A 23,353-nucleotide genomic window follows, 5' to 3' on the forward strand; every position below is an offset into this window, starting at 1 on the left:
TCTTGAGTGTTCTTCCTCTTACCTGGTCCGGCTCGGCTCAATCTTGCAGGGATCCAACTCCACGTACTTCTTCTCCTCGAAGATTCGGTTGATGATGGCCTTCAGCACCTCGTGTAGGTAAGGCATCCCCACCACCTGACGCATCACAGAGAGTTAGGATTAGGTGGAAAAGAAGGGGGGGAATACGTTTTCCAAAACACACATCCGGGTGGAAAGTAAAAAAATGACTAAAAACATCTCATCGGTGCTGAAATGTTCAAAGGGTATATATATCCTTACTGAAGACTTACTGGATATACATGGATATACTCGATATACATGGATATACTGGATACACATTGTTTACCCCAAAGAATCCAGAGATTTCTTGTGTTATTAATAGTCAGACGTCCCACATCTTTTGTCATAGGAACTGCAGCTCCCAGGGCATAGTTGGAGGAATAGTCAGAGGTTCCCCTTCACTTGCCATGGGAACTCTACAAGTCTATGATTACCGAATTTTTCTGTGTATAAGCCGATAAGGGGTTGCGGCAATAGCCCCAAGAAAGCTCAACAACCGCCACCACTGATCGTCCAGATTTTCACTTCTGTTTTAGGGTTTAAGTAAAGGTAAAGGGACCCCTGACCATTAAGTCTAGTCGTGACTGACTCTGGGGTTGCGGCGCTCATCTCGCTTTATTGACCAAGGGAGCCAGTATACAGCTTCCGGGTCATGTGGTCAGCAAGACTAAGCTGCTTCTGGCGAACCAGAGCAGCCGCACGGAAACGCCGTTTACCTTCCTGCCGGAGCGGTACCTATTTATTTACTTGCACTTTGATGTGCTTTCGAACTGCTAGGTTGGCAGGAGCAGGGACCGAGCAACGGGAGCCTCACCCGGTTGCGGGGATTCGAACCACCGACCTTCTGATCGGCAAGTCCTAGCCTCAGTGGTTTAACCCACAGCGCCATCTGCGTCCCGTTTTAGGGTTTAGGCAACCCTAAAATATTGTTTTCTTCATTCTGGGTTAAAAAAATAGGGGTCGTCTTATTCATGGGGACATCTTAAACACAGAAAAATATGGTATTCTGTTATTATAATTACATTGTAATGAGAGAGAGAGATTTGCTTGTTCTCTTTTTTTAATAGGAAAGATGCCTTGAATCCCCGACTGGGGGAAAGGCTCGATGTGTGTGTGTGTGTGTGTGTGTGTGTGAATACAAGCTGATTTGTGCAACGCAACACACCGCCAACACTTCTCCTTTTTCCTTTCACCAAGTGCTTGCAAAAAAAAGAGAGAGAGAGAAAAGGGGTTTTTGTCCTGTTTGCTGTGAAAATATTTTTTTCTTTCCTCTGCAAAGGGTGGTTCATCTCATTTCATGGCAGGTGTTTTGCCACCCTCCCTCTCTCCCCCCCCCCAAAATGGCATCATTCGCACCCGAAACCAAACCCCATGAAAATGTGGCACATGTTGCAGATTTGTTTATTTACCACCACCCTAGCAGCTCAGGGACAGCCCCTTCTGTTTCACAGAAACTCACACACAGAGTGTAGAGAGAGAAAGAGAGAGAGAGAAAGGGAGAGAAAGGGAGAGGGGGGGAGATGGAACTCAGCAATAGCCACCTGCCGGTTCTTCCTCTGCTATTTACTCACCTTCATGAACTGCTCCATGGATTTAGAAGCCAAGGAGTTGGAACGGAAGAGGGTGTTTGGATCAGCTGAAAGAACACAGAGGGGGTTTGCATTTAGCACCACGAGTGAGAAAATCTACCTGCGAATGACGCTGGCTCCCCTACATTAATGCGTTGGATTTTTCTCACACCATCTGCTCTCCTGCCCACTGACCAACTCTGCAGAAGCAGTCTGCTCCGTGTCTGGGTCCCAAACCGAAGTCTTTAGGTTCGGCGAAGATGCTCCCCCAGAACTGCTGCTTCCAAGCTTCACTCTCTGCAACCTTAGGGGCCAGAAACTTGCTCGTATGGAAGAATGAAAACCAAGGTTTTCAGAAACCCAGGTTCTCTCTTTCGTGCTATGGAATTGCAGGGCTCACACCCAGCCCTAGGCGCCTAACTGGTCCTGCTGCCACAATAATGGGCATCCAACCTCAAACGGCACACAGACACACAAGGTGTCATATGAAGGAACTACTTACTGGTTCTCAAAACCTCACGGAGGTTCACATAGTCCAGGAAAGGCAGCACCAAGCCTTGGCCAAGGAAGATCTTGACTAATTTGGTGGCTACATCCTGGCGACTCTCCAACGAGCAGACCTCTTCCAGCAGGGCTAAGGGTGTGACGTCCTCCTCCTGTAGTGAAGCAGAACATCTGCAAATGGCATACATATATATGTGTATGTATGTATTTAAAACAGGTGTGGTGAACCTTTCTCAGCCCGAGGGCCACATTTGCTTATTTGCAACCTTCCAAGGGCCACATGCCTGCAGCGTTAGAAACTCAGATACAGTGGTACCTCGGGTTAAGTACTTAATTCGTTCCGGAGGTCTGTACTTAACCTGAAACTGTTCTTAACCTGAAGCACCACTTTAGCTAATGGGGCCTCCTGCTGCTGCTGCGCCACCACCGTGTGATTTCTGTTCTCATTCTGAAGCAAAGTTCTTAACCTGAAGCACTATTTCTAGGTTAGCAGAGTGTGTAACCTGAAGCGTATGTAACCCGAGGTACCACTGTATATAAGTTAGGCCCAAACAGCTTTTTAAACCAGGGATACAGTCGAGGAGTGGCTGCTGAGACCATATAACACCTGTCTTGAAATACCTACATTGGCTCCCAGTACATTTCCGAGCACAATTCAAAGTGTTGGTGCTGACCTTTAAAGCCCTAAATGGCCCAGTATACCTGAAGGAGCGTCTCCATCCCCATTGTTCAGCCCAGACACTGAGGTCCAGCGCTGAGGGCCTTCTGGCGGTTCCCTTCCTGCAAGAAGTGAGGTTACAGGGAACCAGGCAGAGGGTCTTCTCAGTAGTGGAACGCCCTCCAAGATGTCAAGGAAAAAAACAACTAAAGTGGTACCTCGGGTTACAGACGCTTCAGGTTACAGACACTTCAGGTTACAGACTCCGCTAACCCAGAAATAGCACCTCGGGTTAAGAACTTTACTTCAGGATAAGAACAGAAATTGTGTGGCGGCGGCAGCGGGAGGCCCCATTAGCTAAAGTGGTACCTCAGGTTAAGAACAGTTTCAGGTTAAGAACAGACCTCTAGAATGAATTAAGTTCTGAACCCGAAGTACCACTGACTTTTAGAAGACATCTGAAGGCAGCCCTGTTTAGGGACGTTTTTAATGTTTGATGTTTTATTATGTTTGTATATACGTTGGAAGCTGCTCAGAGTAGCTGGGGCAACCCAGTCAGATGGAGCAGTATTATTGTTGTTGTTGTTGTTGTTGTTGTTGTTGTTGTTGTTGAATAGGATGTCCCTATTTTCAGCGGAGAAATGTTGGAGGGTATGAATGACGAGTTGCTGTCTGAGGAGTCACACAGCTCAAAAGTCATGTTTTTCAACAAGACTTTTCGGTTCCTGAAATTCATTCTGATTGCGCAGATAAAATATCACGGGTAGAATTCTACAGGGTGTGTTGCTTGCGTGTGAAAACAGTCAAGATGCCAGGATCCCCAGGCATGCACCTCCAGATGGTGGAGACATCAGGTGACATTTCCCCCCCCCCCAAAAAAAAAATTCCTCCAGTGGAACAACCCAACCCCCCCATTTTTGCACCCATTTTTTCCACAAAACACCCGCCTTGACTGCGCCTGCCTCTTTTTAACCCCGTGTCTCTCTCATGCACAAAAAAGGAGGGTAAACCACTAAGTGCCCACCTCTGATGGGCACATGACGGACTCCACCAGCAGGTCTATGAGTGGCTGGTAGTACCGGGAGGGCAGGATCCGATCCTCAGCAAGTCGCACCCGCAGTCTCAGCGCCCCCAGCTTCCCCCTGCAAGCAGAGAGCACAATCTACACCAGGAGGCTTAGTTTGATCAGAATCAATTATACACTTCCGGAGTTCACACAAAATAGATGACTTCTGGTAAATGAGTCGCCATAGCCACTAGAGGGCTGTGAAAATTTGTGTCCCTTGCTTTTTAAACTCGTCTACCCATGTACTATCTGAAAACAAAGGGGCCTATTGGCATTATTGAAATATATTGACATTATTTTCAGCTCCCCCAACCCACGCTTGTTAAATTATCTACTCTGGCTGCTCATCTGCAAAGAAAATCTGCCCTGAACAATTTACAGAGCCCTGAGCAACTTAGGTTCAGGGTACCTTAGGGGAAGTCTAATTCATCTGTGGGTGAGTTATTATTGACAAGGCTCATTTGGCAGCAACAAGAAGCTGAGCTTTTAGTGGCACCGACCCAGCCGTGTGGAATATCCTGCCAATAGAGATCTAGCAGGTTCCTTCTGTGCCAAACTTTTTTACGCCTGCAGAATTCTTTTCCCCTGTGCCGCCAGGCCTACGCAGGCAATTAGGAAGCCATCTTTCCATAACAGTTAGCTGATTGCCTGTGGTTTCAAATTTGTATACGTTTTTAATATACAGAGATATAATATAATATAATATATTATATTATATAATATACAGACATACAGAGTAAACGACTTTGACATTAAAAAAAATTTTTTAATGATATAGCGGTATTTAAATAACTTTATAAACAAAATATATGCATTTAAATTTTAAAACACAGCATTGAAGGCAGTTGAAAATAAATTTAGATTAAAAAATGCAACATTGAAAGCAGTTGAAAATAAATTTAATTTTAAAAACACAATATTAAAAGCAGCTTAAAACAAATTACAACCTCAATTACAACCACAGCTCTAAGGTGGGTCCATCAATTTCACCATCCTGTTCTCACAGTGGCCGACCAGGTGAGCTCCCGTCCACCTTGGACTACGATGCTCCCCCTGGGCCCTCAGTACCCCAGCTCAACCTCTGCCACCCAAGATCCTACTGTTCACCTCTGGCCCCTCAGCCTGACAACCTGTCAGTAGACTCCAAACCTGACCCCCTGGGCACCTGGCCGCATACTTGTCAGTTCGCATTTCTTAGCACAGAAAGTATTGATCTGATGTGTAGAGGTCTTTCCTATTCTACTTAATTCAAGAGGCTTCTGGAAGCTGCTCTGTGTGAAAGAAGCAAGCAGAAGGTTCATGATGTTTGGGTTATTCCTTCAGAGAAGCTGAGTACAGCTGCCTTAAACTGGTCCTGTTATCTCTTTCTGTCAAGGTCATGCGGACTATAAAAGTATCTCTCTATCTCTCTTTCCTTCTGGTGTGGTGTTCTGCTTAGTGTTAAGGTTTAGACTTAGCATAAGTTATTGTAAGTTTAAGTTAAGTCTGCTGCAACTGGATTTCTCATAGACTGTGCCAATCCTGAATGTATTGGATTTGTGATCATTATGCTCATTTGCCTTCAGTAGCAATAAAGCTCTGCTAGATGAAATACAACTGCCTCTGGTCTATTTTTGGGGAATATTGGGTCCACTTCCGGGTGGGGCTGGATTGTGGTCCGGCCTCCTAGCCACTCCCCTCAGCGTCGGGGTGGGGGAGACCCCGGCCATGTCAGGTTGCCAGGTGGCCCATCAAGTCACTTGGGGTGCGTGGCCGGGGACGATTTAAGTTTTCACTCTGCTAACTATACATCTGGAATCTACTCTGGATCAATACTGAATAGAATTCCACGACAATGCTATGCCCCAAAAAGGCCAGAAGAGGTCCCTCATTTACCCTGCATCTCCCTCTGTGCTGGTGAATGGCAACAGGCGGTACCAGCCTTTGACAGGGGCCTTCTGCAAGGCATCCAACGAGAATTCAACCTGCGTGGATCAGAGAAAGCGACAGGTCAGTACGGAGGTAGAGGAGTGCTGAAAGTGCAACAGCAGGGATCATTCTGTTTGCGACTCAAGGGTTAATTCAGGTAGGGCTAAAGGCTGGATTGTGCCTCTGATTATACAACTGGCTTGCAGGGATGGAGGGCAGCAAGGTGTGTATGAAACTACCCTCCTGTGCAGAGATAAAATTCACATGTCTTGCCTCGCCCACCTTTGCCTCTGGCCCTGCCCACCGCTTGCAGGTGGCCCCCAGGAGGTTGCACAGAAAGGAATGCGTACCTCAGACCTAACATCTTCCCCGTTCCCCTATTCAGTTCCTCAAGTTATAGTTTGATCCTGGATAGCTCAGTTGGACAGAGCATGGTGCTGATAATGCCAAGGTTGCAGGTTTGATCCCTGTAAGGGACAGCTGCATATTCTTGCATTGCAGGGGGCTGGACGAGATGATCCTCAGGGTCCCTTCCAACTCTACAATTCTTCCACCCCTGTCAAAGCAGCGGCAGCAACCCCTTATGTGAGATGTAACGTCACTGAAGCAGTCAAATACAACATTTCCTGTTTGCCCAGAGTGGACACACAGGGGAATGTTGCTCCAGCTAGGAGGACTTCCTGTCACACCTGGTCTGGAGCATGCTCCCCCTGCGTGTGACCAGGTAGATGGGCGTGACCCTGGCAGGCCCTAAAAAAAAGGCTAGCCACGCAGCCATCTTCTTCTTTTCGCCTTGTTCCATTTTTCCTTTTGGACTCTTTGGCTGGCTCTTAGCACATGGCGCATCCTTACAGACAATGGAAGCCACAAGGCAGAAAGTCTGTAGTCTAGATCATACTTCTTTTCTCTACACATGTACCTGTAACGATAGTGGTACCTCAGGTTACAAACACTTCGGGTTACAGACGCCGCTAACCTGGAAGTAGTACCTCAGGTTAAGAACTTTACCTCAGGATGAGAACAGAAATTGTGCAGCGGCAGTGTGGCGGCAGTGAGAGACCCCATTAGCTAAAGTGGTACCTCAGGTTAAGAACAGTTTCAGGTTAAGAACGGACCTCCAGAACGAATTAAGTTTGTAACCAGAGGTACCACTGTACAAATTAAAGGCTGCCTTCAGGACCATACTGTGAACTGAATGTAAGTAAACTTTACCATTAATTTTAAAAGAAGAGTGTTGTGTCATTGTTGTTTTTAGGAGGGAAATAAAGGGGAAATTTACCAGGAACAATCCAATCTGGACAAGCCAGATTGCTCAACTCAAATGATTCTTACGAATCCATCAACTAGCTTCCAGCAATGTGCAAGGGAATGTGCTGTGCTACTAGCTCACCAGCGTGCCTGAGGAAGGATAGTATTTAATCAATATATCCTCTCCTACTATCCACAACATTCCCATACCTCAGAGCTTGCATAAGAGGGACTCAGGAAAGGCCAGCCTCCTGTGCCCACCACTCACCCGTCCCAGGAAGTCATTCTTGCCCACCATGTCCCAATCCCACACTTCTATGATCAGCGGGGTTTCCCCAGCGGTCCCCTCCTCCAGGACAAACTCGAGCATCTCATCCCAGCGCGGGAAGCGAGTTTTCTTGATGATCTGCAGAGGCAGAAGAATGCGTAAACGCAAGCAGACAAATGCCCCGTTTAAGAGCAAACTGTGTTAAAACACCACCACGATCACCCCTGCCACCTTGCCCATGGTGAGACACACGCCTGTTTGTGCGCAGCCACGTGAAGTGAGTCAGCTTGTGGTGTAGCAGTTAGATTGCCAGACTAGGATCTTGGAGACCCGAGTTCAAATCCCCCTCTCAACCAATAAAGCTCATTGGGTGATCCTGGGTCAGCTGCTGCCTTTCAGGCTAATCCACTACACAGGGTTGTTGTTAAGAGGAGAATAGAGATGGGGGAACCCTGTTCCTAGAGGGTGTGCATGTCAAAGACCTGTTAGTATTTCTGCACCAGGATTCCAGCAGGGAGCCTGTTTCCAGCATCTTAGAGGTACCCAATCAGCACAAAAGGGGACGTTGTTTTAGCCACTAGAAGAAGCCTTCTTCTCACCTTTTGTGCTGATGGGAGCCAATCAGAATGCAAGGAAGACAGTCAGTCACTGAGGATTGGCTCCTAGGGTTGTTCTGGATAAGGTGCGCCGGAAGAAGACCAAGGAGGAGTTGTTCTGCCTGCTCCAAAGCTAAGCATTTAGGGACACTTGAAACACAAGGAGCTTCAGTTTCAAGAGAACGGTGTGCAAGTTATGTTATGTACAGTGGAACATGATGGAAAACGCAGTTGAAGACACCCTGAAAGATTTTTGGAGCACTGCAAATCATTTGCCGAGATGCGTGCACAGAAAATAGTGGATCTAGCTGCATCCATCTCCATGAAAGTAAAATAAAAATACATTTATATTATGGGAAATTGTGTGTGCGTTGGGCAAAATTGCACCAAAAAATGTGTACATTAGGAGAAATTCATACTAATATGCTGGTGAATTTTCATGAGGGTTGGGAAAAGAAAAAAAACCTACACACAAGCTAATGCAAAAACATGAGGAACTAAGACAGGAAAATTGAGAAAGAGAGAAACTGAAAATGGGTAAGATTCCCCAGTCCTCACTTCCTGTTCAGACTCAGACTTTCCCTGGGACACAATAGCCTTTCTGGGCTTTGACTCCAGTTCTTATTTCCCAGGTCTTGGATTCAAATCCTACCATATGGTTCTGACACTTGAAACGCATCGGGGGCTATACTTACAGCTGTTTCAAGGACCTGCCCATTCCACAGGATGCGGGCAAAGGGGTCTGAGGTTCCAGACGTGTCCCGCGGAGCAAGGTCTCTATGTGGAGGAAGATGGCAGATGGATATCAGGAAGTATATTCCAACAGGGTTTTATTTCTTTATTTTTAATTTAACAAAAATGATATGCAGCTTCATCAACAAAACTTCTTAAAGGGGGCTCGCTGCCAAGGTTGACAAAGGAAGGCCTTTTCTGGAGGCGGAGGGTTCATTTCAGCCTTAGGTGTGTGGCTGTCTTCTAACAGCGAACTCGAACTCAGGTGCTGAGTGATGATGGCTACGTAGCCGAAACAGGGCTACTGAGAAACCAGAGTAAGGTATCAACAAGTTTGGGGAAAACCTTAAGATCTGCAGAAGTGCAGAAGATCTTGGCAAGGTAAGGGTGCAAAACCACCCCAGTGGTTGTCTGAGAACGCAAAAATTGCCACAAAATTCTGAGTGCCTGCAGGTCCTGTTGCTTGTATTTATTCAGCATTATATACACCACAAGTTGAAAACTCTTTTTCAAGCTGCCATAAACTCTCTGACAGCATAACACGGCTATTGCTATCACTACCACCAAACATAGGAGCCAACTCCTAGGGACCACGGGTGCTGTGGCCCCCACAATAGAATATTTTAAGGATCCGCCCTGCCTCCCCCAGCTGATGGACATTCCCATTCAAATGGTGTGTGTGCACTGCATCATGTGAAGGATTATGCGGGGTGGGGCTTACCTGGGCCGCCACCATATTTTATTCAAATTGACACCCCTGCCCATGTAGTGCAGGGAGCCTGTTGAATTTGCACAGGGGAGTTCTTTGACACAAAGCTTCCTGAGCAATCTTGGGCCAATCCCTGTATCTCAGTCTACCCTACCTTGTAGGATTGCCATGAGAATCAAAATAAAAAAAAAATTCATTCCAGTAGCACCTTAAAGACCAACTAAGTTAGTTCTTGGTATGAGCTTTCGTGTGCATGCACACTTCTTCAGATACACTGAAACAGAAGTTGCCAGACCCTTCTATATAGTGAGAAGGTGGGGAGGGGTATTACTCAGAAGGGTGGTGGGAATGGGAGATTGGCAGATAGCTGAGATGAGCCTGTTGACGACTCTTAACAACTGTAATAGGTCTTACAGGAAAAGGCAAGGGGTGAGAAGGTGAGAAATGGCTTAGTCATGTATAATGAGATAAGAATCCAATGTCTTTGTTCAAACCAGGTCTCTCCATGGTTTTAAGTTTGGTAATGAGTTGCAATTCAGCAGCTTCTCTTTCCAGTCTATTTCTGAAATTCCTTTGTAGTAAAACAGCTACTTTGAGATCTTGTATAGAATGTCCTGGGAGATTGTGTCATGAGAATCAAGGGAGAGAGAAATCATGTCTGCTAGCTTGAATTTGTAGGGAAGGTTGGGATAAAAATGTAAACAGCACTACAGTTGTACCCTGGATCCCAAACACCTTGCAAGTTGGAACGTTTTGGCTTCTGAACGCCGCAAACCCGGAAGTGAGTGTTCCGGTTTGCAAATGTTCTTTGGAAGCCAAATGTCTGATGCGGATTGGTTTCCGAATTTTTTGGAAGTCGAACAGACTTGCGGAACTGATTCCGTTTGACTTCCGAGATACGACTGTACTACTAACACTACTAATTTTATTTCATAAAATTTATATACTGCTTGGTTATTAAAAACCAAACCAAACCCTCAAAGCAGGTATAAATAAATAAGGTATAAAACAAGGAAATGATCAGGCAAAATAGTTAAAAACTATTTAAAGCATTCAAAAAACAATTAAAGTCACCGATAAGCTAAAAACCAGATTAAAATACCTGTCAACATTCTACATACGTATCTGGATACTTTTACCTGAAAAAAAGGAGTTTTTAGCAAGTGTAGAAGAGAGTACAGTAAAGGGGCCTGTTTGATGTCAAGTGGCAGTGAGTTCCAAAGTTCAGGCCCTGCCATGCTATAAGATTGATTCCTTACAAATGTGGAATAAGTATTATGTGGCACTTGTAATAGGTATATTGTTCCATATACTGAAGCAGACGAGTGGACATTTATGGGGTAAGGTGACCTCACAGGTAAACTTGTCCGCAAGCTCTTCCTAGTAATAGTAATAATTTTATTCTGCTCCCCTGTTGTCATACTCAAAAGGGCTTAACAGCAACTGACTAAAGAGGAGTAGAGAACAAGAAAGTGTGCCTCCGTCAACAATTTAAAAAATCTGTTTCCAGCCTAACAGAGGTCCCCCTGAGCATGTACAGAGTGCCATTCCCCTTCACCACTGACCAATGCCAACCTGTGCCAAAAACACCTAGAACTCAGGCAAGATTCACTTTGCAAATAAGGATTCCCTGTACCCGCATTCTGAGGACCGTGTCAGTTCAAAATGAAGCAGAGATGTCTTTAGGCAACAGGACTTATGCTATTACACCCACACCACTGCCAACCCCTTATGCCTTGACTGCAGCCACTCATTCCATTCTTTTTCCCACTCACCCCTATGATCCACCCATTTCCTATTGGCTAACCGGTTGCCTAGGTTCCCAGTTGAGCATCCAGGAGAAAAGGATGCTTTTTCATGGTCTCTGACCACCCGTTCCTTTTCCCTAACCCTCTCAGTTCCCACGCACTGAACCCTTCAGCAGCACTGCACCTGCAAAGCGGAGCATTGAGAGAAAGGTAGTGGTCTCATCCAGAATGGTATCTCTTGCACTGAGTTACATAGTATGCGGTGTAGTGGTTAGCCTTCTTTATGGTCCAGCTCTCACTTCCATACAGTAGTGATGTATGGAAGTGAGAGCTGGACCATAAAGAAGGCTGATTGCCAAAGAATTGATGCTTTTGAATTATGGTGCTGGAGGAGACTCTTGAGAGTCCCATGGACTGCAAGAAGATCAAACCTCTCCATTCTGAAGGAAATCAGCCCTGAGTGCTCACTGGAAGGACAGATCCTGAAGCTGAGGCTCCAATACTTTGGCCACCTCATGAGAAGAGAAGACTGCCTGGAAAAGACCCTGATGTTGGGAAAGATGGAGGGCACAAGGAGAAGGGGACGACAAAGGACGAGATGGTTGGACAGTGTTCTCGAAGCTACGAACATGAGTTTGACCAAACTGCAGGAGGCAGTGGAAGACAGGAGTGCCTGGCGTGCTCTGGTCCATGGGGTCACAAAGAGTCGGACACGACTAAATGACTAAACAACAACAACAGTAGCAGTTAGAGTGCTGGACCAAGATCTGGGAGACCAGGGTTCAAATCCATCACATGAGGTTGCCTCTCAGCCTAACCTACCTCATAGGGTTGTTGTGGGGATTAAATGAGAAGCAGGATTGGGGGGGAACCATGTATTCAACCCTGAGCTCCTTAGAGGAAAAGGTGGGATACACACACACACACACACACACACACACACACACACACACACACACAAATATAAATTAATGCTGGAGATAAGTCACTTTCTTCTCTGAAGGCACGACTTTTGATCATCAAAAGCTCCTTCTTTCCATCCCAGGCAAGTAGCATTTTAAACATAAAAACACCAGCCATAGGTCAGTGGTTTAAATGTATGGGGTGGAAGTGGCCCTGGAGAGAGTCCTGAGGGCCAGGCATAGAAAAGTGGGGAGAGCTGCATTTGGCCCCCAGGCCTGAGGCTTGCCATTTGCGAACATCCAAACTTGGACCTCCCTGCATCTTCCTGAGGACTAGCGAGATGGCACAAACCACCAAAAGGGCTACCGTTTTGTTATCCATCCCAGATAAATATCCATCCCAGATAAATATCTGAAAGAAGTATTTTGTCACAGAAAATCAAAAGCCTGACCCAAAAATACAACATTAAAAAAAATCAAGATAAATGTGAGCTGTCCCTAAATCCACCACCCACCCAACCCTCCACTCCTGCCAAATCTTTTCACAGCCCCAGTGTTCATTTTTATTATGATTATTCATAAGGTGTTAATTATCTCACTTTCTAAGGGACTGGGAGGCAGCCAAGAGTGCAGGAAGATTCGCACTCGGTTTCAGCAGCCACAACACCTTTTTATTACAGCCACCTTTCTTTTTCTCACTGGGAGAGGGGGAAGTGAGGAAACTGAACACCTCCAAGCACTCTTCTAGCTTTTCAACTTTTTAATTTTTAAAAATCTAGCATATATCATCAAAAAAGATGTTCCACAACAGCCATCCCACCCCCCGACATTTTTCAAACCTGTGCTTTTGGGTTGCATCCAATGCAGCACTAAGTTAAAGTTATATATTCATTTCAAAATGCACAGGCAAGTTACTGGTAACTTTTTTGCATGTTCCTTTCCCCTCCCCCCCAAAGAAAAATATATCCTGGGAACCGTAGCTCTGTGAAGGGCAAGCTACAGTTCCCTCAGGTTTCTTTGGGGAGATGTCACGACTGACAAGACTGCCAGTGTATTATAGTGGATAGTGTGTCAGTCTAGGACCTGGGAGTAAAGGTAAAGGGACCCCTGACCATTAGGTCCAGTCGTGACCGACTCTGGGGTTGTGGTGCTCATCTCGCTTTATTGGCCGAGGGAGCCGGCGTACAGCATCCGGGTCATGTGGCCAGCATGACTAAGCCGCTTCTGGCGAACCAGAGCAGCGCATGGAAACGCCGTTTACCTTCCCGCCAGAGCAGTACCTATTTATCTACTTGCACTTTGACGTGCTTTTGAACTGCTAGGTTGGCAGGAGCACGGACCGAGAAACGGGGCTCACACTGTCACAGGGATTCGAACCGCCGACCTTCTGATTGGCAAGTCCTAGGCTCAGTGGTTTAACCCACAGCGCCAGGGTTTAAATCCCTACTTGGCCATGAAGCTCATTGGGTGATCACTGTCTCTCAGCCTAACCTACCTCACAGGGTTGTTGTGGAGATTAAATGAAGAGGGAGGGAACCATTCATGCCACCTTGAGCTCAGGGAGGAAAACAGATGCACAGTTTAAATAAAAGCAAAAGCATTCTAAAAAGCAGTTTTAGTTCCCTTCCAACCAGTGATCTTGGGGTGGCCAGGAACAATATTCTTCAGCCACCAAATACCTGGGTCAACAGGGATGTTTTCAAATCCACCCTGAAAGTTAGTAAGGATGGAGACAGGGTGCACCTTGCTAAAGAAGACATTCCACAAGTGAGGAGCCCCCACTGAGAAGGCCCTGCCGTGGGTCAGCAGCAAGCAGGCAGCACCAAGAAGGCCTCATCTGCCAGTCATAGGGTACAAGATGATTGATATTGAGGAAGGCGCTCTTTGAAGTATAATAGCACTTAGTTTAAATGTAAGGTGTGGATGTGACAACAGAAGCCTTCCATGCAAGCAGATGCTCTCAAGGAGGGCCTGACACAGGGCCTGTGAAGGGTATATATCCAGAAAATAATCCCCAGGCTTCAGATGCACTCTCTCTCTCATATAGACAGACAGACAGACAGACAGATAGATAGTGTGTGTGTGTGTGTGTGTGTGTGTGTGTGTGTGTGTGTAGACACGCATATATATATACATACAGTTTTTTCTATTTTACAATTTAAAGTACTTATTTTTACATCCTTAAGATATCAGTGACTTCCCTTCTCCTCTTTCCATGGTTCATTTTACATATCATAAGTCCCTGCATATTTTAAAGAAACTACACTATTCAGTATTCCAGTATTGCATCCATCAAAACTTATTTACACTGTTGAATTTATTTTAAGCGTTTTCAGCACAGTACACAGTTATTTCCCATATATTCAATAAACGTTTTCCAATCTTCTCTAAACATATGCTCTTCTTGTTCTCTTATTCTGTATGTTAAGTCTGCAAGCTGTGCATATTCTGTCAATTTAAGTTACCATTCTTCTTTGGCTGGTACTTCTCTCGCTTTCCATTTTTGGGCTAATGAAACATGGACTGCAGAAGTAGCATACATAAATAACCTTTTTTGACGCCTAGGAATTTCAGTCTGAATTGTCCCCAAACAGAAAGGAATCTGGGTGTGTTTGTTTTTGGAAAGTACTTTTAAACATTTTTTTTCAATTCATTATGGATCATTTCCCCAAACTTTTTTACCCTTTTACAAGTCCACCACACATGAAAGAACGTTCCCTCAATCTGCTTGAGATGCACTCTTGAGCTAGAAAGGGGAGAGGGGGAGGAGGACACACAGAGAGAAAACCCTTCTTCTACCTGGCTTCAATGACATGGCAGCACAGCACCCTCTTGTGGGATTCCTCCACCACCTGCAGCTCCACTGAAATCTCCCCCTGCACCTCTTCGTTGGGATCCACAGGACTGAGGTTGATCCAGCTGTCAATTCCTGCATTGGAGGAAGAGAGAGAGAATGGGAAACACTGCAGAAGTTTGCAGAAGGACTATATGTGTGTATGTGTGTATATATATATATATATATATATATATATATATATATATATATATATATATATTTGCTTTCGTAGATTTTCACGGGTACAGGAATGCAGGTTTTGGTGTCTTCGGGTATCTTCCCGTGTAAGAGTTGGGGTGTCTAGGCGACGTTTCGACGAGGTCTCACTCGTCATCTTCAGGCTGGTGCTTTCGGCTTCTTGTTACTAGAACAGAGCAGGATCTCAGTGTTTGAGTTCCTATAAATACTGTTGAGGGGGTGTGGTGTATAGCCTCCAACGTTCTGGGCAGAGAGGAAGTTCCCAGGTTATTGTGCCTTTTCTTCTTTTGTTCATTAATTACTTGAGGGATATCTTGAGTGATTTCTTGGGTGATATTCTGAGTACCACTTAGGAGGGTCATTAGGTGTGGATTAGTTGCTAAAGCTTTCGTGTCTTGACCTCTTGAGCTTGTGAAGAGTTTTTCTGAGAAGATGGCTGTACTGCATTTAGTTGTGCTCTGGCTTGGCTTCGTGTATAGGGGCGAGCTGTGGTTTTGTGCCCTGTGCCAGCCAGATCTGTGTAGGGTTTGCAGGGGGGTGCAGCATCCGGAGGTGCCACTATGGTTTGGCTACTGGATGGTGTCTGTAATTTATCTGTGGAGAGGGTCTGGGTTTGGGTCTGGTGTGGTTGATTGGAGATGGCGTTCTGTGTGCCTCTGGTTCTGGTGTCGGTTTTTGTGGGGAGGGCTAATTTCCAGATGTCTGGCAGGCGGGACGTGTCGTCACGCTTGTTCATGTTGTGAGGGTGTTTCTCTATCTCGATGGCTTCCATGATTATTCTCTTGTGGTGATGTTCCATGTTAAAGAGCAATACCCTGCAAAGTCTGCCCAGCCACGTACATTGGACAAACAAACAGACGAATAAATGCACGTATCGCAGAACACAAGAATGCCGTCAAAAAAGAAGAAAAAACTTCCTCTCTTTACCAACACATGAAAGAAACAGGACACGAAATTAATTTTGCAGATTCCAAATTGCTCTTTAACATGGAACATCACCACAAGAGAATAATCATGGAAGCCATCGAGATAGAGAAACACCCTCACAACATGAACAAGCGTGACGACACGTCCCGCCTGCCAGACATCTGGAAATTAGCCCTCCCCACAAAAACCGACACCAGAACCAGAGGCACACAGAACGCCATCTCCAATCAACCACACCAGACCCAAACCCAGACCCTCTCCACAGATAAATTACAGACACCATCCAGTAGCCAAACCATAGTGGCACCTCCGGATGCTGCACCCCCCTGCAAACCCTACACAGATCTGGCTGGCACAGGGCACAAAACCACAGCTCGCCCCTATACACGAAGCCAAGCCAGAGCACAACTAAATGCAGTACAGCCATCTTCTCAGAAAAACTCTTCACAAGCTCAAGAGGTCAAGACACGAAAGCTTTAGCAACTAATCCACACCTAATGACCCTCCTAAGTGGTACTCAGAATATCACCCAAGAAATCACTCAAGATATCCCTCAAGTAATTAATGAACAAAAGAAGAAAAGGCACAATAACCTGGGAACTTCCTCTCTGCCCAGAACGTTGGAGGCTATACACCACACCCCCTCAACAGTATTTATAGGAACTCAAACACTGAGATCCTGCTCTGTTCTAGTAACAAGAAGCCGAAAGCACCAGCCTGAAGATGACGAGTGAGACCTCGTCGAAACGTCGCCTAGACACCCCAACTCTTACACGGGAAGATACCCGAAGACACCAAAACCTGCATATATATATATATATATATATATATATATATATACATATACATATACATATATATGTGTGTGTGTGTATAATATATATATATATATATATCCCTTTCCATATGAAAATTGTTGACGGTCTTGGCAGATAGTTTAGGGATTTTTCTATCTGTTAACAACAACAATTGTTTGTTTGTTGGCATCAACATTTGTTTTTTTGTTTGTTGACATTTGTTTGCTTGCTTGCTTGCATGCCGCCCATCTGACTGGGATGCCCCAGCCCCTCTGAGCGGCTCCCAACAAAAAATAGTAGGAAACACAATACAACATCACACCCCTCACACCCCACCCCCCTGCAGCCATTGGTCACCCTTCCCACTAGGGTGCCCACTGGCACCTACCCCGAGAGTGAGATGAGATGAAGTCTTTGCTGAGGGAGATTTTGCCGATGGCATCATCATGCCTGCAAGGAGACAAAGAAGAGAAATGGTACAAGATGGGACTGAAAGAGGAGCACCAGAAGCTGCCTTATCTGGCAGGGTTGTTGTGGAGTTTGTGCAACCCTGATTTTTAAGCAAATCATTTGCCCTTCCCAGACTAATTTGCAGAGTGGAACAGTTATCCTTCCGTCTTTGCACTCCTTTGAATTCTGCAATGCAATATCTGGCAGCTAGATATAACCTACACAGAAACACATATCTAACAATGGGGGGGGGGGAATAGGTTTAACATACAAAAATGCCTATTTTTTTGGTGGTGGTGGGGAATACTACTACTATTACTACTACTACTACTACTACTACTACTACTAATAATAATAATAATAATAATAATAATTTATTTAAACCCCGCCCATCTGGCTGGGTTTCCCCAGCCATTCTGGGTGGCTTCCAACAGAACACTAAAATACAATAACCTATTAAACATTAAAAGCTTCCCTAAACAGGGCTATGTTGTATCCACTGTAGCCACTGCAGTCCTACGTACCTCATCCCACCAGTGAAAAAATTCATGTGTGCAGAATGGAACTTCCCTTTGTATGCCTGTATGCCCCAGATCTGCCCCACAGAGGGGACCCCTAGGAGAGGTGTAAGGGGCCTACGGGGGGGCGGGGAGGAAAATGGGGAAAGTTCCATTAGTAAAGGTAAAGGGACCCCTAACCATTAGGTCCAGTCGTGGCCGACTCTGGGGTTGCGGCATTCATCTCGCTTTATTGGCCAAGGGAGCCAGCGTACAGCTTCGGGGTCATGTGGCCAGCATGACTAAGCCGCTTCTGGCGAACCAGAGCAGCGCACGGAAACGCCGTTTACCTTCCCGCCAGAGTGGTACCTATATATCTACTTGCACTTTGACGTGCTTTCAAACTGCTAGGTGGGAAGGATCAACGGGAGCTCACCCCATCGCGGGGATTCGAACCGCCAACCTTCTGATCGACATGTCCTAGGCTCTGTGGTTTAACCCACAGCGCCACCCGCGTCCTTAAAGTTCCATTACACAAGGTTAAATCCTAGCGCCGACCAAACAAGTTATCTGGATACTGCCCAATGGGTAGGGGAAATGCAGATTGTTGTCGCAGAAACAAGGCTTTTGAGCAGACGAACTCAAAACAGGCGTTGGGAGGAAACAGATGGATCCACCTGTTCCTAGTCCTTCTCATGCAATACATCTTCTTCTCCAGGAGGCGGCCCACCAAAAAAGCCTATTCTCTCCAGAGCAACGCAAAGCCCTGTAGAAGCAGATAGAGGCAAAGGGTCTGCACTCGCAGAGAAAGCTTTGCATCCCATTCAGCCCATCCAAGAGCATTTGAAGGATGTCAAGGTAGGCAGCTCCCTGTGTCGCCCCCAACTCCACCACAGCAGGAATTGGTTAATCAGTCAGTTTTTGGTTTCTGCCCATTTTTCATTTCGCCAGCCTTAAATCCAGTTCTTGGCATTTCTGCATCGGTGTGCAATTTAATTTTTTTAAGGTTTCGATGAAAACTCACCAGCATTTTCATGCAAATTCCCCCCCCCCCATGTTCTCATTTATATGTGCTGTTTATATAATGCATTTTTGCAACCAAACTTCCCTTAATATTGTTTCGGGGTTCTTGTATTTGTTTCAAAGCAAACAGAATATGGTCAAACCCCCCCCCCCTAATATAATGCATTTTCGTATGTTACACTTCGCTCCAGCAAATGTCCTTCTATACCAGTGTTTTTCAACCTTTTTGGGGCAAAGGCACACTTGTTTCATGAAAAAAATCACGAGGCACACCACCATTAGAAAATGTTAAAAAATTTAACTCTGTGCCTATATTGACAATATATAAAGTAATTCTCTTGAATAGGAATCAAATAAACACAAAGAAGCATGGTTTAACATTCAAGCATGGTTTAATATTTTTTTCTTTAATGGCAAACAAAAACGGACCGTTCTCTGCTCAGCGGGGATCGATCCGCTGATCCCCGCTGAGCAGGCGGATGACAGCTCCGTCTCCGCACTGTGTGTGGAGAGGGAGATGTCAGAGCCCCGCTGCTCTCTTGGGGAATCGGATGAGAGCGGACCGCCTGTCCGCTCTCATCCAATCCCATCTGATCTGATCCCCACCCAGGATGGAGGGAAAATAGGGTGGACACAGTCCAGCGCCTGCCTAGTGGGTGAAAATTTGACTTTTTAAAAAATATATATATATCTTTCGAATTTTTCAATTTTTCCCACGGCACACCAGGCAACATCTCGCGGCACACTAGTGTGCCGCAGAACAGTGGTTGAAAAACACTGTTCTATACACACAGACTGAAGGAACAATAAATCCTTGGGAAAGACCTGCAGTACTGTCCAGGGTCCTGAACCTTCCCTGTTCCTGATCAACATCAGCTAACATCCTTACCTTGTGCAGTCTCACCTGAGCCATTGCCTTGCTGGGGCGACGAGAACCTTGGTGGATCAGGAAAGCTACCAGTGGCTAGTAGCTATGATGGCTAGACATAGCCTCCAAGGACCCTATGTAGGCTACACCACATCCCTAGCCACACACACTCCATTGGACCAGCATTGCCCTGTCCTTGTGCGTTTTTGCCTACCCAGAAATGTGTCCTCAATCTCTTGACAATGATTCTTGCCTGCCTGGGTGGAGGATAGAGAGGGGCAGGTGAGTGTGGGAAGAAAGTAGCCTACTATACAAAGGTAAGTTTTGTGGCCCTGCCCACTTTTGCCGCTGGCCCGGCCCACCACCAGCATGTGGCCCCGAGAAGGTTTCCCCAAGTGGAATGTGGCCCTTGCACTAAGTTAATCAGAGTTAAACCATTCCAGGGGGTGAGGCGGAGAGACAGCACCCAGCCCAAGGTCACCCAGTGAGCTTCATGGCCTAAGTAATAAGAAGAAGAAGAAGAAGAAGAAGAAGAAGAAGAAGAAGAAGAAGAAGAAGAAGAAGAAGAAGTTTTATTTATACCCGCCCTTCCCAGTCAGAGCCAGGCTCATGGCAGCTATAACACCAGTAAAATTACAATAAAAATATAATGAGGGGGGAACCAATTCAAAATACAGGTTAAAATACAATTTAAAATGCAGCCTCGTTTTATTTTATTTTTTCTTCTTTTTATTGAGTTTCACTTTAAAAGTAGCCCATAGATCAAAATCATAAGGGGAGGGAAACATAAGGGTCAGACTGAGTTCAAACCAAAGTCCAGGCGGAACAGCTCGGTCTTGCAGGCCCTGAGGAAAGATGTCAAGTCTCGCAGGGCCCTAGTCTCTTGTGACAGAGCGTTCCACCAAGTCGGGGCCAGTACTGAAGATCCACCAGGGTGGATTTGATTTAAATCAAATTGATTTAAATCACTAGTCAATAAGACTTGATTTAAATCACTAGTCAGTAAGACTTGATTTAAATCTTTTTCTTTTTTTTTACAGAAAGACCCATTGCTGGTATAATCTTAATATTTACAACCAGTTGAAGGTTTCATTTTTGGAATAATAAATTTTCAGAGTAGTTTTTACAGTTATATCAAAAATTACTGATTTGGTTATACTATTAAAAATACATAGACCGATAATTATGAAATTATTGTGAGGTTTAATAAGTTAACTGTTTATATTTGGACAACTTTTCTGCTCTACTTTATTGGAAGGAGAAAAATAATAATTTCCTTAATAACAATTTAAACAATTTATTTAACTAAAGAAATAACATTATAGCAAATGTATCCATGTTTGTTAACTGATGTGGTTAAACAAGTTAAAATACAAACAAACTTAGACTGAGTTTTAGCACACATGAAAAACTTAAAACAAATCCTTATTTCCTGATGAATAGCCTTTGGACTATAATGTAACGTAAATAGAAAACTATATTTAGAAAGATTTTTCCTCCAAAAGCATTTTATTTTAAAAAAACCAATTTAAATTTTAAAAAATCTGATTTAAATTTTTTAAAATCTGATTTAAATTTTTTAAAATCTGATTTAAATTTTTTAAAATCTGTTTTTTTAAAAAAAATGTTGATTTTTATCCACCCTGCTTGTCACTTACAGAGCAATTGTAGCTCTGGTGCATTGTTTTATTGTTCTTAAGAGATTTGTGAAGGCGGTTTTATTGGAGTCTGCCGAAAGGATTTCATCGCTGTGCTCTCAACCCAGCCAGCCTTGCAGGGTTGTCTTTTTTATTATTATTGTTTTTATAAGATATTTATTAAAGTTTCACAAATTATATAAACAAACACAACAATACAAACGAACACAAACCAAAACAAACAAACAAACAAGTATAATTTCAAAACCTTATTTTCTTAAAACTTGCTTCACCGACCTCCTCATACCTCCCCTTTCTGCATTCCAATTTCAAATATTTAGTTCAGCAAATCCTCACCCTTAATTTTATCTAATTGTTAACCTTTCTTTTCTTTTAACTTAATCTTTACAACTATAATCCACTTACTTTCTAAAGCCGCATCATTTTAACACTCATTAATTTTACAATGTTTCTTAAGATAGTTCTTAAATTTCTTCCAATCTTCTTCCGCCGTCTCTTTTCCCTGGTCTCGGATTCTGCCAGTCATTTCTGCCAATCCCATATAGTCTATCACCTTCATCTGCCATTCTTCCAAGGTGGGGCAGGGTTGTCATGAGGAAAAAAGGGGGGCAGGGGAACGACGCATGCCACCATGAGCAAATTGGAGGAGAGGTGGAATATAAATGCAATGAGTAAATAAATATAAAGTAATGCTACAAGGGAAGTGATTAGAGACTCCTACCATAAGGGGCTCAGGAAATCCAGTCCTCAAATCCAAGAACAGGAGAGTGTTATTCTGTCATCTGTCTTAAGGCAACCAGATGGACTACCTACACTAATCACGCTGAGCCTGATAGAACCCATTCAGCTTTGTCAGTTGTAAGAAGTTCGATCTGCATCGAGTCCAGAGCCATCTCAGCTCGTGTAGACAGATAAACGACAGACTTTAGAGCAGAACTTCCCTGGGAGAATATTGAAACCTTCATATACAGTGGAACCTTCAGGTTACATACGCTTCAGGTTACATATGCTTCAGGTTACAGACTCCACCAACCCAGAAATAGTACCTCAGGTTAAGAACTTTGCTTCAGGATGAGAACAGAAATCGTGCTCCGGTGGTGCGGCGGCAGCAGGAGGCCCCATTAGCTAAAGTGGTGCTTCAGGTTAAGAACAATTTCAGGTTAAGTACAGACCTCCGAAACGAATTAAGTACTTAACCCGAGGTACACTGTATTGTATTGGATCAGCAACCTCTTAAACATGTCCTTGTGGTCTATCAGCATCACACAGTTGCCTAGAGAGGTCTTTTCCATCGTAGCCCCTCCAAACAAGGTAATAGCGAAGCATTGCTGGGTATTATTCCTGTTGTTGTTTAGTTGTGTCCGACTCTTCGTGACCCCATGGACCAGAGCACGCCAGGCCCTCCTGTCTGCCACTGCCTCCTGCAGTTTGGTCAAACTCATGTTCGCAGCTTCGAGAACACTGTCCAGCCATCTTGACCTCTGTCGTCACCTTCTCCTTGTGCCCTCCATCTTTCCCAACATCAGAGTCTTTTCCAGGGAGTCTTCTCTTCTCATGAGGTGGCCAAAGTATTGGAGCCTCAGCTTCAGGATCTGTCCTTCCAGTGAGCACTCAGGGCTGGTTTCCTTCAGAATGGAGAGGTTTGATCTTCTTGCAGTCCATGGGACTCTCAGGAGTCTCCTCCAGCACCGTAATTCAAAAGCATCAATTCTTCGGTGATCAGCCTTCTTTATGGTCCAGCTCTCACTTCCACTCATCACTACTGGGTATTGTTCCTAACTCCTCAAAATACAATGGTCTTCTGCATGCATGGCCCATTACAGCCCACCTTCTCTGGTGTCCATTCCCCTACTTACCCAATGGTGTCTTCATCCAGAACATAGAAGGAGAGGTTGTGGAACCCCATCGGAAGGTGCAGAGTATATTCCTCCCCCCAGAAAGGGTTGAGGTTCTTCCACACTGTGGCAGTTCTGCAGAGGGGAAGCAAAGAAGAGGTCAACACTGGATGTGTGGCTGTCTTTTGAGGTGTCAAAAACCCAGATTCTCAAGTATATATATAGCATGGGGAACCTTTGTCCCTCCAGAGGTTGCAGAACTCATAACTCCCATCATCCCAGATCACTGGCCATGTT

General features: G+C 44.9%; 1 protein-coding gene across 2 annotated transcripts in view; it reads right to left on the bottom strand.

Moving 5' to 3' along the window:
* The window catches only part of RASAL1 (RAS protein activator like 1), a 64,549-nt gene that overhangs the window by 23,692 nt on the left and 17,504 nt on the right, over nucleotides 1-23,353 (bottom strand). For both annotated transcript variants that reach the window (XM_081175266.1, XM_081175265.1), the window contains exons 3-12: nucleotides 23,078-23,191; nucleotides 17,114-17,175; nucleotides 14,767-14,896; nucleotides 8,572-8,653; nucleotides 7,281-7,418; nucleotides 5,732-5,820; nucleotides 3,815-3,932; nucleotides 2,131-2,284; nucleotides 1,632-1,696; nucleotides 23-135 (exon numbers count right to left, since the gene is read on the bottom strand). In XM_081175266.1, the coding sequence (XP_081031392.1) occupies nucleotides 23-135; nucleotides 1,632-1,696; nucleotides 2,131-2,284; nucleotides 3,815-3,932; nucleotides 5,732-5,820; nucleotides 7,281-7,418; nucleotides 8,572-8,653; nucleotides 14,767-14,896; nucleotides 17,114-17,175; nucleotides 23,078-23,191 (1,065 nt within the window). The remainder of the gene's footprint in view (nucleotides 1-22; nucleotides 136-1,631; nucleotides 1,697-2,130; nucleotides 2,285-3,814; nucleotides 3,933-5,731; nucleotides 5,821-7,280; nucleotides 7,419-8,571; nucleotides 8,654-14,766; nucleotides 14,897-17,113; nucleotides 17,176-23,077; nucleotides 23,192-23,353) is intronic.

The sequence above is a fragment of the Podarcis bocagei genome, assembly GCF_964188305.1.
Source record: "Podarcis bocagei genome assembly, chromosome: 16".
Classification (NCBI taxonomy): Eukaryota; Metazoa; Chordata; class Lepidosauria; order Squamata; family Lacertidae; genus Podarcis; species Podarcis bocagei.